The 14,980-nt window shown below is 36.6% G+C and overlaps 1 protein-coding gene across 3 annotated transcripts in view; it reads right to left on the bottom strand.

Annotated features, from left to right (window-relative positions):
- Positions 1-14,980, bottom strand: part of HS3ST5 (heparan sulfate-glucosamine 3-sulfotransferase 5) — a 185,372-nt gene that overhangs the window by 47,186 nt on the left and 123,206 nt on the right. The window contains exon 3 of one of the 3 annotated variants that reach the window (XM_064360766.1): positions 6,522-14,799. The exons of the other annotated variants lie outside the window; for them this stretch is intronic. Coding sequence (XP_064216836.1) covers positions 13,343-14,326 — 984 coding nt within the window. The 5' untranslated portion in view covers positions 14,327-14,799 and the 3' untranslated portion in view covers positions 6,522-13,342. Of the gene's footprint in view, positions 1-6,521; positions 14,800-14,980 lie in introns of those variants that run through there. 3 annotated transcript variants of the gene reach the window in all.

The raw sequence follows: 14,980 nt of genomic DNA, 5'->3' as shown, positions 1-14,980 counted from the left end.
AGACTAGTTTTTGTGGCTTTGAATATCATTTTCCTTAGTTCAGGCTCAATTAACACCCAAATCTCAATTTTTACCACTTTTGTCCATTCACTTAAAGCTTTGACAGATTTTGAAGCAGGTACCTGTGCTCTGGGATCCCAGTCATTTTCATGGTTTCCAAGAGCACTTTTAAACATCCACAGGAAAAGGAAAAAAAAAAGTTTGTGCTAATGACCTGGTGATTTTTTTTTTCTCATGGTCTCCCCATACAATGTGAACTACTCTCATAGCTGTCAACAGAACCATTGAGTAACCAGTGCCTACACTATTTTGAGGCGGTTTTAAGGTCAAAGGAATAACTATGAATGAACACTTTTGCTTGCTAGAGGGAAGATACATTAGGAAAAAGAATGCAGCAGCTCAAATGTCTATGGATAGCTTCAGGAGAACTGAAAAATGATATATAATCCCTCCAAATCCTCCTAAATTCTAAGCCAAAGAAATGTCAGTAAAATTTTAGCCAATGCATGTTTCAGCTAGTATACTACTTTAGGTAACCATGCAGTAGAGTAGCACTGTTAGGAATTATGTGTACAAGGAGTGGGATTTTTGACCTCCTGAGGAGCAAGTAATCAATCTGTGCTGTTTTATATGATTGGTGGCATAATTTTACCATTTTATCTCACCAAAGAAATTTCTATTTGTTGTATGATTGCTACTGTGATACAATATTGATTATATTTTTTATTTATTTGATACCAAATATTTATTTGATAGTGAAATGTAACCACAATAATATTTTCTCCCTGTGGAGAAATATTGTTGTCACCTTAGAAACAATGTTCAAGAATTACATTTGGTAAAAAGTAGAGACTTCTGTTCTTGTGGTCATTATTGAGTAGATTTTCCTTAGGATAAGTGCACTATGAATTTGCTATAATAACTAACCGATCAAATTTATAAACAGCTGTTTTCTTTGTCAATAAATGTTTCTATATAACTCTGTACACATCTCCTGCCCTAACTGGACATAATTCATGTTATACAACTATTAGAGTATTTTGAAGTAATATTCTTTTTGTCTCACAGAACTACTTTAGTGAGATCAAATTAACATTGCATATGATATACGTTTATGAAATAGATTGCACACATGTTCTTTTACAAATGGATTTGACTCCTTGTGGCATAAGTGAAATTTACATTGATTAACCAGTAAGCTGTAATGTTGTTTTCGATTTGGGCTCAACCAATCAATTTTACTTAACACTCTTAAGTTTTCTTTACTTTGGGGTATTTAGGGAAAGTAGATATTATATTGCCTGTGGGAAAACACTACACTTGTAATTAAGCTAAGGAGGTAATTTCATGAAAAGAAGAAGACAATAGGGCAAAGTTTTCAAAATAATGAGATTCCCAGAAATGAAGGAACTATCCCTACTTGAATGAAATAAATTACATGATCATCCATCATATGACTAATCTAGGAGTAGCCATCTCTCTGTTAAAATAGACCCATCGAATAAAATGATAAAATACTGTCACTTAGGAAAAGGATAACAAATTAAGAAATACTATTAACAAAAGAACCCTGTGTAGAGTTGGCATTCCATAAACGTTCCTTGATTTGAATGAACAAAAAGACCTCCAAAAAAGAAATTCTTCCTTTCCCACTTACGATATTTTCTATTTGTACTTTTCTGTAAATAACAGTACAGAGTAAAAACTACATATAATGGGCACATATTCATACTTTAAAAATATGTCTATAACAACCTCTTATGAGGTACATGAAAATAAGATATTGATTTGTGGCAACTATAGCAAAATAGTTGTGGCAACTATATAAAATAATTGTGGCAAATATAGTAAAATGACTGTCTAGAAGTTGGGAGAATATTTAACATGAAGTTAAACTTTCCTTTTGAAAAAACTTCCTTGCTGGTTTAGAGTTGAAGCTTATACCATTACTGAAATCACTTATTCAAGGTAATTATGAAATGCAAGGTACAAAAATGTATAAAAGTTGAAAATCAAAACAAGATTCTGAGAACATATACAATCATCTATTCCTAGAAAATAATTAACAAGGAAAAACTACTTCAATATTAGTTCTGCTGGAGAAAAGTTACCAGGTAAGATAAAGCTCTATAAGATTGTTATGCATTTTATCATATTTCAGACTTTGTTACTGATGTTAAAATTAGAAGACAATGGCATATTAAAAAAGGTTTATTAAGCCCATCTCAGAAACTGAACAAAAAGACTTGGGTAGGAAATGATGCTGAGAAGTAATGGGAAGCAAACATTGATTCTATTCTTCCTCAAAGCTCAAATTACTTACTAAAATTGAGTAAGAGATTAAGAAGGCATCACCGTATTTTTCTCACTGTTTTTTCCCTTCCCCAAAATTTTATATTCTGCCTTTTTGAGAAGAAAAATAGAAAAAACATTTAAAAAATAATTCATCATGAACAAGTGGAGTTTATCCCAAGGATGGTTTCACATTTGAAAATCAAATAATTAAACTTACCAGAGTAATAGACTACAAAAGAAAAACCATATGATCACCTTAGTAGAGATGCTAAGAAAGCATTTGAGAAAATCCAATATTCATTCCTGATGAAAACTCTCAGCAAATGAGAAATTGAAGAGAATTTCCTTGATCTGATAAAGATCATCACCAAAAAACCTGCAGCTAACATCATACTTAATAAGACTTAATGCTTTCCTCCTAAAATCAGAAAATAAAGAAAAAGAAAAGACAGATTGGAAAGGGAGTGGTAAAACTGTCTTTGTTTGCAGATGACATGATTACATAGAAAGACTAATGGAATTTATAAAAATGTTACTAGAATAAATTAATTTAGTGGGGTTGCAGAATACAAGTTCAACATAGAAACTCAGCTGTATTTCTATAGACGAGCAGTGATCAATATGAAATTCAGTGTCATTACAATAACATGAATGTGTGGCATATTTAGGAAATAACTTTGACAAAGAAAATGCAAAACCTGTACACTGATAATTACAAAATATTACCAAGAGAAATTAAAGATCTGTGTATAAATGGATCAGTATAACTTGTTCATGGGTGAAAAAACTCAATATTGCCAATCTGTCAATTCTCCTTATATTAATTTATAGGTTTAATGTATTCCTAATCAATATTCCAGTAGGCTTTTTTTTTTTTGGTAGAAATTGTTAGGAGTTCTAAAATTCATATGGAAATTCACATGGGAAGGCAGATATAGGTATACAAATATAAGCAGATACGTGTATGTGTGTGTGTCTGCATGTAGATATAGATATACAAGAAGGTAGATATGGTCTGGGTCCAATCGAAAGAGGGAATCTGTACAGTAATTCAAACAGAGAAAGCTTAATATAAAGAATTACTAGCTATAATAGGGGATTGGAGCAACCAGTGGTAAAGAGAACTCTACAGGAATAGCAGCTATAAGGAGCAGCTAACACTCTTGAATGCTGAGGCAGAGCACCGGAGAAAAAGCCACACTCCTCGCTCCCGCCACCGCCTCAATAAGGCTGAGATACAGCCCTTATTGGAAAGGGCATAGTCTTGGGTCACTGGACAGCAAAGGAAGTTGCTGTGGAGCAGCACTGATGCAAGTTGCTTGAAACCCACTTTCTAGGGTGCCAGGGGAGCTATTCATAGAACGTGTCTCACCAGAGGCATTCACCTATGAAAATGCCGGAGGAAGTATTGCAGGGAGCTTCTGGCCACCTGGTGCTGCCAGCCCCTGCAAGAGCTTATCTAGTACTCATACTGGAACCCAGAAGGGAAACCCTTTTCTCTGGCAATATATCTCTAGCGCCCTCTACCGACAAAGCTTAACATGCTGACAGCTCCAAAGGGAAAATACTTAAAGGGCCTACGTCCATTTTCATGGAGCAGGCAAAAAATATATTTGGAGCTGAGAGGTAATAAATCATTAACTGGCACGCATAGATAACAAAGAGGCATAAGGACATTTTAGAAGGAAAGGGTGATGGATACATTCATTATCTTGACTGTGGTGACAGGTATGTACATATGTCAAAACTTATCAAATTATACAATTAAAATGTGTGCCATTTATTATATGTCATCTACCTTAGTAAAGCTGGCAAAAATGTATCTGGTCGAACACAGTGGCTCACTCCTGTAATCTCAGCACTTTGGGAGACTGAGGCTGGTGGACGGCTTGAGTTCTGGAGTTGGAGACCAGCCTGGGCAACATGGTAAAATCTCATCTCTACAAAAAGGACAAAAATTAGCCAGGCGTGGTGGCAGGTGCTTGTGGTCCCAGCTACTCAGGAAGCTGAGGCAGGAAGATTGCTTAAGCCTGGGAGGTCAAGGCTACAGTACAATAATACATATCCATTTATGTATTATTTTTCATACCAAGAGCAAAATTGCTGACCATTAAGGACTATTCCTCAGGGTGACATCCCCTAAGGGCTCCACCTTCAGATCCACAGCTCAGGAGCCCAGTTTGGCTGGGAAAGCTCACTTCCTTCTGCCTGTTCAGTGGGACCAAGAATTTAAACACCTCTCTTGCCAAAATCCAGAGGCTCCGGAGCCAAGGCTGGACTTCCCCAGGGCCAGTCTTAACAGATATTTAGTGTTCATGAGCTCTGGCTTTCTGGCTGCAGCACAGCACTCCTTCCCTTCTTCTCCGGCCATGTCTTGGTTCCTGGCTAAAGGATATCCCTGGACCCTCATTGCTTTCCTTTCTGGAAGGACCTGGTCCATGGCTACTGTGCATGAGAGGTTTAGATAATACACCATGTTACCACAGTGTTTGCTACCTTTGCAGTCTTAGAACATACTGACTGCCCTCCCTTTCTCATCCCCCCAGTCTTCTTTATGTGAAATAGCAATTCAGCATTAATTTAATATTTATTTATTGCCTAGTATATGCAAGTATTGTGTTAGCAACGAAAGCTACAACCATGAACAATGCGGACATAGCCTTTGCCTTCATGGTGCTTACCTTTTAGGAGAAACTGCAGAAACCATAAACAAAAATCCCAACTTAGCTGGACTTATATCATGGTCAAATGGATATAATATGGTGATTTCTCTCTCAACATGCCATGTCATTCTTCAAACCAGAATCACTGGAAGCTCCTCAAGGGTAGGGACTCAGAAACGATGGAGTACAATGATGCCATTTACATATGCACGCATGTACATACAAAATATTCACCTCTTGGGATAACCTTTTGATAGATGAGGGCTTATTAGAGAATTGGTTTGATTTTCCCCTAGCCTACTTTAAATTAATCTGTCAAAAAGTAATTAAAATTGTTGTTGATGAAATACTGTGTAACTGTGTCCTAGAGTCTAGACATTGTTTTATTTCCCTGCCACTGTTATCACTGCCATCACAAAATGAATTTCAAACTAGACACTTATTAAAAGGTAGCTAGGGTGTGCTGAAGGTTGGGTGGTGAGTTGAGACATGCATTAATTATCATTAGATCAATCAATAAAACATGCTTTTGAGCATGACTCTGTGCCCAGGACCAGGCTGATTCTGTAGGGATGTGGAAGAGCCATGTAGGAATTCAATTTGTCCTTACAAACCTCAGATTGTTAAATGTGAAAACTAGCCAGTAGAGACCATTTGCTTTGGAATGGTGGTACTAAACCTAAGGCCAAAACAAAGTCGAAAATGAATAGTGTTTGGGCCTTACAGTCAAAGGACTTTCTGTGGAAGAGCTAGGCTTCATAGGATATTTAGAAATCAAAAAGTTGAAGGAAGGGTTTGGAGAGAGTGGATATAAGAGAATGCAAGAAGGCGTGATGTGGGATGAGACAGGTGAGGCTACTACAAGTGTCATGGAATTAATCACATGAATTTTTAAAAACTACAACTTGTATTTGCATATTCTATAATGTAGTAGCTTCTATTAGTTTCATAAAATATTTAAAATATATATAGTGTACTATTATCTAACTATTAATCAAATTTCATTCTCTTCAAAAAGCATAGGGCAAATTCTTATTTTCTAATAGTATCATTGTGGTAATTACACTTAATTAATTCTTGACCTTGGAATACATAATGCATCATTTCATCTATTCTCTAGTTTTATTTAGATCTCTTATCCAACTCATATTCACCCCCAAAATTATAGAAAACATGCAAACCTGACCTCTTATTTTTAGTAAACTGTCATTTTTTTATGCATATGCATGGGCCTGGAAGAAAATGATATTTTAATAATTTGACATGGAAACTATACACTTCTCAGACCATTTTGTACTGGTTTCAATGGAGCATAACTAATTCAATGCTTTCTGGGCATAGTACACTAGAGAGAAATCTTTCAATGAACACTGCAATGAGATGGCCCATATTTGTATTGCAAAATACATCATGAAACAGTTTAAGTTCAAAACAGGAACATCCTTAGCAAATTAGATGCAAAACGTTCCCTAGGTGCTGTAAAGACATCCCAGATAACACTATCACACTTTAGTGGAAGGATTTACACATTATTTTCTAACCCATTTACTAGTCCTCAAACAGAATGTCCTGTCTTCCTCACACAGAGCATGGGTCTCCTGCCTAGGTCTTTTGGCCTCTGCTTCCCTGGGTGACAGAACTTCCTCTCTACACGCTGCATTCCCTACTTCTCACACAGCTAATGCTGGGGAATAACTTCCTCTTGAGAGAGATCTAAGGGCCAGGCACAGAATGTGAAACTGGGTTTACTTTTCAGGAATCAATAAACTGTGCATATTCTATTAGATAAGCATCCTAGAACCTTACCATAACCTTGGGGCCAATGCTAGGTATTTGACTTATTTTAGAGGAAAATGACTTGTTACTCATTTCCTTGGGTTTTTCAGTTTCAAAACTTATAAACTTTACCATCTCCAACAACTTCACATCTCTGAAATCCTACTTTGAAATCTCCTGCCTCAACCATCATGTCCTATTCATCCAGTTTACTGATTTCAGCACTCCACTCCAGAAATTTTCTGATCTCCTTGAGACCCACCATTCCTTGACATGGCTAGTGTGTTCCCTCCTCACCGTCCTTCTCATAACCTCACTTTCTCCTTGGTTTGGAGTCCATGGTTCCACTGTATAATTATCCCTTATAAACACCATCACTCTTTTCCATTCTCTTCATTTGGCAAAACGTCAACCATGGTGAGGTGGGCAGAATAATGGCTACGCAAAGATGCCATGAGCCAATCCCTGAATGTGTGAGTATGTCAGATTATATGGTGAAGGGGAATTAAAACTGCAGAAGGAATGAAGGTTACTAATAGCTGGCCTTGAGAGATGGCCTTGCATTACCCAGGTGGGCCCTGTGTAATTTCATGGGCAGTAGAGGAGGGAGAAGAAGAGGTATGGCAGCCATTGCTGGCTTTGAAGGTGGGAGAAATCCAACAAAGCCAAGAGATGAGCTCTAGAAGTTGGAAAAGGCAAAGAAGTGGATTATTTCTTATTTCCTCCAGAAAATATGTAGCCCTGCTGACTTCTTGCATTTAGCACAGTAATACCCATTTTGGACTTCCGACCTGTAGCAAGGTAATAAATTTGTGTTCCTTAAGTCACTAAGTCTGAATATGTTATAGAAACAATAGAAAACTAATGCCCATGGTTAAATTCAACAATCTACTTACTCTCTGCCAGCATCTACAGAGTTGATTATTGCAAAAAAGCATACCATCACACTAGTTGGCCTCACTTCAAATATGGCTACGTATCAAAATTGGCCTCTTGACATTTCCAGACAATCTTATCACACTTCTCTTTCTCCTCCAAGATAATTATTTAACAACTTCTCTTTCCTTAAATCTCCATCACTGCCTTTCCTCAATTAACTCTTAGCTATGCTTCTGACTTTATAGACAAAAACAATGATTAATAATTAAAAAATACCACATGTTCCTACCATTTTCCTAATCTGTTTGCATTGCTGCACAGGTGCTTTGTTTTCCACATGCTATAGTAGTAGATGAACTGTCCACAAGCGAATTAAAAGCCAATCTCTTCCATTGAGTCCTGGATCCCATCCCTCTTGACTTCTCAGGGTCTTCCCTAATGGCAGTAACACTTAGTAGCTCAAGCAAAATATGCCAAAGTCTTAATTCCACTTTTCTTCTGGAATGCCAAATCCAAATGTACTGGTAATTCCTGTGGTCCCCACACCATATATGCCCTGAGTCCAGTTGCTTCTGCTATCTAGAGATGAGACTACCACAGCTTGGTTCAGTTCTTCTTCATCTCTCACCTGGTTGGATGCAATAGCCTTCCTATCTTCACTCTCCACTGTTCTATGGCCTTAGTACTTCTTTCTAAAGTGTAGATTAAACTGTTCCTTCATCCATAATCTTCAAAAGTCTCTCCACTAAAAGCAGTAAAAAATCCAAACTCTAGCATGCGATATGAAAATATATGTAACTGGACAGCTGTTTACTCCAGCCTCATTACAACTTTTCCCTTCATTTACTCCAGTCACACTGGCCTCTTTCTGTAGCTCACATTAAACAGGCTTGTTTCCACCCAGGACAGTTGTATTTGCTATTCCTTCTGCTCGGAATGATCTTCCTCTCCTTCAGTGGATGGCTGCCTTCTTCTCATTGATGTCTCAATTCAAGTGTCACCTCTTCTAAGAAGACTTCATTGATGTTACAAGTAAACCTAAGTAATCTTTAAATGAAAAACTAGAAATGATTAAGATTAGTGAAGTAATTTCATTCTTCCTTTCATTTAAAGACTTAGAGACCATTGTAGGGTTATTAATTGGCTTAATTTTAACATAAAGTTGTTCTGTTACATTACTCATAGCATATGTCTGTATCCAAACTCTCACTGATTATTAACTAAAACACCATCCATTTATTGTCTGCTTGACCCACCAGAATGCATGCCTGGCATACAGTCTTTCAATAAACTTTTTATGACTAACTCTTATGGGAGTCTGTAAGTTAACACTCCAGAATTAACTTGGTTGAAGAAAGATTCGATTGAAGAAAGATAACTGTCAAAGTCTTTGTTATGTGATCATTTACTTGTTTTTGGAAGTAGTATGAAAGTAGGATGACTGTGTATCATTACACTGTTATCATTAGAAATAAGGCTGGCCAGATGCAGCATCTACCCATCTTTCTTTGTTTCTAATTTGATTCTGTGACAGGACAAGTGACAGCAATGATTACCTCCAATGAATAGTTTACACCTAACTGGGAGTGCTTATGTTTTAATTTTGTTCTACCATTACAATGACAAGCTGTTGGCTTTCTCTGCGTTTGTTATAGATGCACTGCTTTGGTTTCTGAGACTAAAATGGAGTAACCTGGGTGGTGGAAACAGTTATAGTTCTTTAAATCAGTATAGTGCCAACATGTAGCAGATTCTCTGACCAGTTTGATTCACTGATGAATTTTCTATGGAGTCATTAATACTTCTTGCCTCACTGGAGCCTTCCTTTCCTTCATGCCTAACAATGCACTCACCTTTTACTTTATCCATTGTGCTGTTATTTTCAAGTGTTAACAGTAAGTGGGGTAATAATTCCTCCCATTTCTGATTTACAGAATAGAATGTTACTGAAGTTTTCTTGATGGTAATGACATACAAATTCTAAGAACCTTTCAATAGAGTCTTAGCTACTGAAGATCCAATAGGATCATGTAATAATGTGATCTCTTACAGCATGGTTTGCAAAATCAGGAATGCTAGGAGACCTCAGTCATTGACAATATAAAGTCACACGTTTTCCCACTTACAAAACTGCTCTTTAAAAACAGATTATGTGCAGATAGTAGGTCAATACTATTATTATTATACATGTATTTTTATGATTGGCACAATATTCATGTTTTGATTTTTCCTTTCTTGCCTGAATTAATCATAGTATAATACATAAATGAAGCAATAGATATTATTGAGAGGACAATGTTTAAAGAAAATGCTGAAGTCAAAATTATAAGTTATTTTTTTAAAAGCTCTTATTGATCAGTTGCTTTGCAGTAACTTAGACTCGGCCATAGCAAAATGTACTCTTTTTGTGTTAAAAGCCTATGAGAACACAAAGGTTATGTGAATTCATTCATTCACTTAACATGTCACCTTTGATATTATCCTTATAAGTTTTATAAATGCAAGGACAGTGTTGATATGGTTCAGTATTTTTTCTGCAGTGAGCCAGAGTGCTGGTCCCAAAATCAAATGCATAAATGCTATGTATAATGTGAAATCTCAGTAATTACCAGTTGGTAAATTATGAACTTCAAAACCTATATGAGAATATATTTTATTTTTTACGTCATCCCAAATATTTCTCTCTCACATGAAAAAGGCATGAAAGTAACACATGAATTTTAGAGTGTTTGATGGTGGTTGAAGGGTATGCTTATTTTCCTGAAGATAATTTAAAAAAATTTTTGATTTTCTAATAAGATTGGAAAAGTCTCTCATAGACACATTAACAAACAAGAAACAATGTCATTTATGTGAAGTTGAGGAATAAATCTTTGCAGCAAGTATGTATAGCATGAGGTTGGCAGTCTCAGAACCTTTTGGCTAAATTACATGATTTTTTTTTCTCTTAAAAGCTAACCAAGTCTCTATTAGCTTGGTCTAGTCCTGCTAAAGAAAAGAATAATGTCATATATCTGTCCTATCATTATAACAATGATACACTGTTAATCTCTTATGGAAGGGGAATGAATCACAGATGCCAGATTGAATCCCACTGGCTCTAAAATCCTGTTCTTTCCCTTATACACAATCCCTCCACAAATGCAAAAAGCATGGTTAACTTGCTGTGATCTTCCCCCATGTTATTTCAAATGTCCAGAAAGGCACTAAATAAAATCAGAAGTTCAACTATTTGAAGGAAGTTCTCTCTCCTTTTATTTTTTTTGTTTGAAATTCGATTTAGCATTGAAGCAGGCTTCTATGATTGATGGTGGTAAATGACAGATAGGGTTCAATAGAGTTCTGTGGTGAAGGGTAAGTATTTTAGTGTCTCTGTGACCTGATCCAAAGGCTATTCCTAGCAGTTTGTCATTTAGCACAGAGAAAGTTAGTGAGGTCATGGTGATATATGATCTTTCATGCTCTGAACTTATCACTGCAGTTGAACTGGACCTACAATTCTCATTAACAATGAGCAGTTATTTTTTGATACTAAAGAATAAAATAAAACTTTTTTTTTGCTTTATTCTCCAAACTGCAATGTAAAGAAAAGGCACTGCTTGAAGTTTAAAGTATTCCACTAGAGAAATTTAGGGTATCTTTATTTTTACCCAGAGAAGTAAAAAGACTTTAGCATTCTCAGAAGAAAACCAACTGAGATCTCATGAATGAGACTGCTGGTAAGAACTGTCTAAATGTTAATATCATCATGATAAAGATCTGTTTTTAGTGGAGAATGAGATTACCTTTAAACATATTCTAGCATCTTAGCATATACTCTGAAGGAATAAAATTCTCTAAAGGAAGAAAATGCCAAAGAGATGGGAAGGCAATGTGGGATGGGAGAAAGAAATGCCAGTCTAAGAATTAGGAGACCCCAGTTCCAGTTTGCCCAGATAGGAGCTAAATGATTTGCAGCAAAGACCATATAACCTCTCCTTACCTGGTCTTTTCTTGGTTGGATTTTACTAACAATCTGGAGTGCTTCTGAGTCAGCTGACAAACTTACCAGGTCTCCAAATCCATTTACCTCACAGACCTTTCTATTTTTGTTTCAGCAGCATCTCGAAGAGCATTAAGAATAAAGTTAAATTTCTTAGCAGGCCATAGAGGTCTTTCAAGGTTTAACCCTTGCTTACCTCTTACCTTGCCTATCTCCTTCCACTTCCCAGCTCATTCCCCATTCTCTTGAAATCCAGAACTAATGGAGCTTCTGCCCTAATAGCTAGAACTCCATTTTTCCCCCACCACTGACCTAACTCTTACTTAATGAGCTTAAGTAATGGCTTACTTCACCTTGATTGCTGCCCTTCCTTTTGGGTTTGGTGCCATCCTTTGTTACATTTTAGCACTTATTGTATTATAATAATCTTTACTTATTTTGTTCTCCCCCTCCCTTTCTCCATTAGACTAACACTTCTTGGCAAAGGGTAGCAAATGAATAATGAATGCATGAAAATCAACTCTTCTTATTCCTATTATTATAGGGGAAGGGGAGATGGAGTTGAGTCATTGGCTAATACCATCATCAAGAAATCAAGTCATCATTTTTACCAGGAATTCAAAATGCCTCCTCCTCCCCATTCCAGCTGAATGCTCTGGTGGAAAATAACTAATTAATTAACTGAATTAATTTTAATTCATTAGAATACTAAAATTAATCTTGAAGGAATAGTTCATTCCTTTTACTTTCTAAGCAAAAGATCTTGAATTTGACTTCAAATAATAAGTTCCTTTGGGCTGATTTTTCTTTTTCTTTTTTTTTTTTTGTTTTGAACTACAGATAATTATGTATTAGAGTATTGTTCTATATGTCTTTTTTTTCTTTTTTTTTTTTAGATAAACAAAATGTATACTACTAGTCTCCTTTTTTTGTTTTGTTTTGTTTTTTGAAAGAAAGAAAAAGAATAAAGAAGAGGAGGAAAAAGGAAGAGAAAGAGAGAGAGAGAATGGGAGTATTGCTTTCTTGCCCAGGCTAGAATGCAGTTTAGTAATGGGTATTGAAAACCTCTTTTATACCAATAATTATACTTGATGTAAACAGGAAGGAATAAGGGAAGAAAATAACAAACGAGCAGCCAACCAATATTTCATTTAAACCTATGAAATGCTATGCGATTACTGAGGAGTGATTTACTTCCAATTATGTAGTCACTTATGGAATAGGTGTGAGGTGGTAATGTATGTTTTATGTATTTGAAGTGGAGAGTTCTATAAATGTTTATTAAGTTTACTTGTTCCGGGTCTGAGTTCAAGTCCTGGATGTCTTTGTTAATTTTCTGTCTCGTTGATCTATAAAATCGTTAGCTCTTCTTGTTACATTGATCCTTTTGCCATTATGTAATGTCCTTCTTTGCCTCTTTTGCTCTTTGTTACTTTAAAGTCTACTTTATCAGAGGCGAGAATTGCATCTCCTGCTTTTTATTTGTTTATTTTTACCCTCTGATTGGTTGATAAATCTTCCTCCTTCTCTTTGTTTTGAGTCTTTGTGTATCCTTGCATGTGAGATGGGTCTGGATGCAGCATAGCAATGGGTTTTGGCTTTTTATCCAATTAGAATATATATAACTTTAATGCTAGCATTTGATGCTAGCTGGCTGTTTTGCCCATTAGTTAGTGTAAATTTTTCGTTGTGTTAATGTTCTTTTCTTTTTGATATATTTTTGGAAAGGCTGATATTGGTTGTTCCTTTATATGTATAGTGCTTCTTTCAGAAGCTCTTGTAAAGCAGGCCTGGTAATGGTGAACTCTCTAAATACTTGTTTGTTCGCAAAGGATTTAATTTTTCCTTCGATTATAAAGCTTAGTTTGGCTGGATAGGAAATTCTGGGTTGAAAGTTTTTTTCTTTAAGGGTGTTAAATATTGGTCCCCACTCTTTTCTGGCTTGTAGGGTTTCTGCTGAGAGATCTGCTGTAAGTCTGATAGGTTTCCCTTTATGGGTAACCTGACCTTTCTCTCTGGCTGCCCTTAGTATTTTCTCCTTCATTTCAACCCTAATAAATCTGGCAATTATGTGCCTTGGGGTTGGTCTTCTTGAAGAATATCTTTGTGGTGTTCTCTGTATTACCTGGAGTTGAATATTACCCTGCCTTGCCAGGTTGGGAAAGTTTTCCTGAATGATATCCTGAAGAGTATTTTCCAACTTGGATTCATTCTCTTCGTCACATTCAGGTACACCTATCAAACGTAAATTAGGTCTTTTCACATAGTCCCATATTTCCTGGAGACGTTGCTCATTCCTTTTCATCCTTTTTTCTCCAATCTTGTCTTCTCGTTTCATTTCACTGAGCTGGTTCTCGACTTCTGATGTCCTTTCTTCTACTTGATCAATTCGACTGTTTAAACTTGTGCATGCTTCGCGAAGTTCTCGTGTTGTGTTTTTCAGCTCCATCAATTCACTTATATTCCTCTCTAAATTGTCCATTCTCGTTAACATTTCGTCAAACCTTTTTTCAAGGTTCTTAGTTTCTTTGCATTGGGTTAGAACAAGTTCTTTTAATTCACAAAAGTTTCTTATCACCCACGTTTTGAAGTCTGCTTCTGTTATTGGAACACACTCGTAATCTATTAAGCCTTGTTCCGTTATTGATGAGGAATTGCGATCCCCTGTAGAGGGAGAGGCATTCTGATTTTGAGCATTCTCTGCCTTTTTACGCTGATTTCTTCCCTTCATTATATATTTATCTGTCTGTTGTCTTTGTAATTACCGACTTTCTAACTAGGTCTCTGAGCAGACATCCAACTTGTTGATTCCCAGCGCCGAAATCTGAGCAGTCCACTGCGCAGGCCAAAATAGCGGTGTTAAGATTGATGGTGCTTTTCTGCCCAGGAATCTCCAGACTCTGCACCAAAAACTGGCGCGCTAAGGCACCAGCAAAACCTCTGCGCCGGCCACAAGAGTCGCCCTGGTGACCCGTGGGGCTCCTCTGCTGGGAATCTCCTGGTCCGTGAGCAACAAATATTCGTCTGAAAGTGTGGCGTCCTCTCGTTCTCTGCGCTTTCACTGGGAGCTAGGAGCCCAAGCTGCTAGTGATCAGCCATCTTGGATCTGTTCTCCTGATTTTTCAATCAACCCTATCTTGGTTCCATCTGACCATGGGATACAACTGGGCATCACTTATCTCTGCTAGAAAACACAGAGGTAGCCTGGAATAATGGAAAAAAATATTACTTCATGCAAAATCAGAAAATATGGGTTTGAATTTGTCATTTCTTAGTGTGATGACATTGGACAACATACTGAATCTTTTGAACCTCGGTCTTCTCTTCTGTAAATTAGGGAATACTCAGCTTACAAAGTTATGCCGAGTCTCAGGTACATGATACA

The sequence above is a fragment of the Aotus nancymaae genome, unplaced genomic scaffold (assembly GCF_030222135.1).
Source record: "Aotus nancymaae isolate 86718 unplaced genomic scaffold, 86718_ANA_hifiasm-v0.15.2.pri h1tg000040l, whole genome shotgun sequence".
NCBI classification, from domain to species: Eukaryota; Metazoa; Chordata; class Mammalia; order Primates; family Aotidae; genus Aotus; species Aotus nancymaae.
This window is presented reverse-complemented; position numbering and strand designations above follow the sequence as displayed.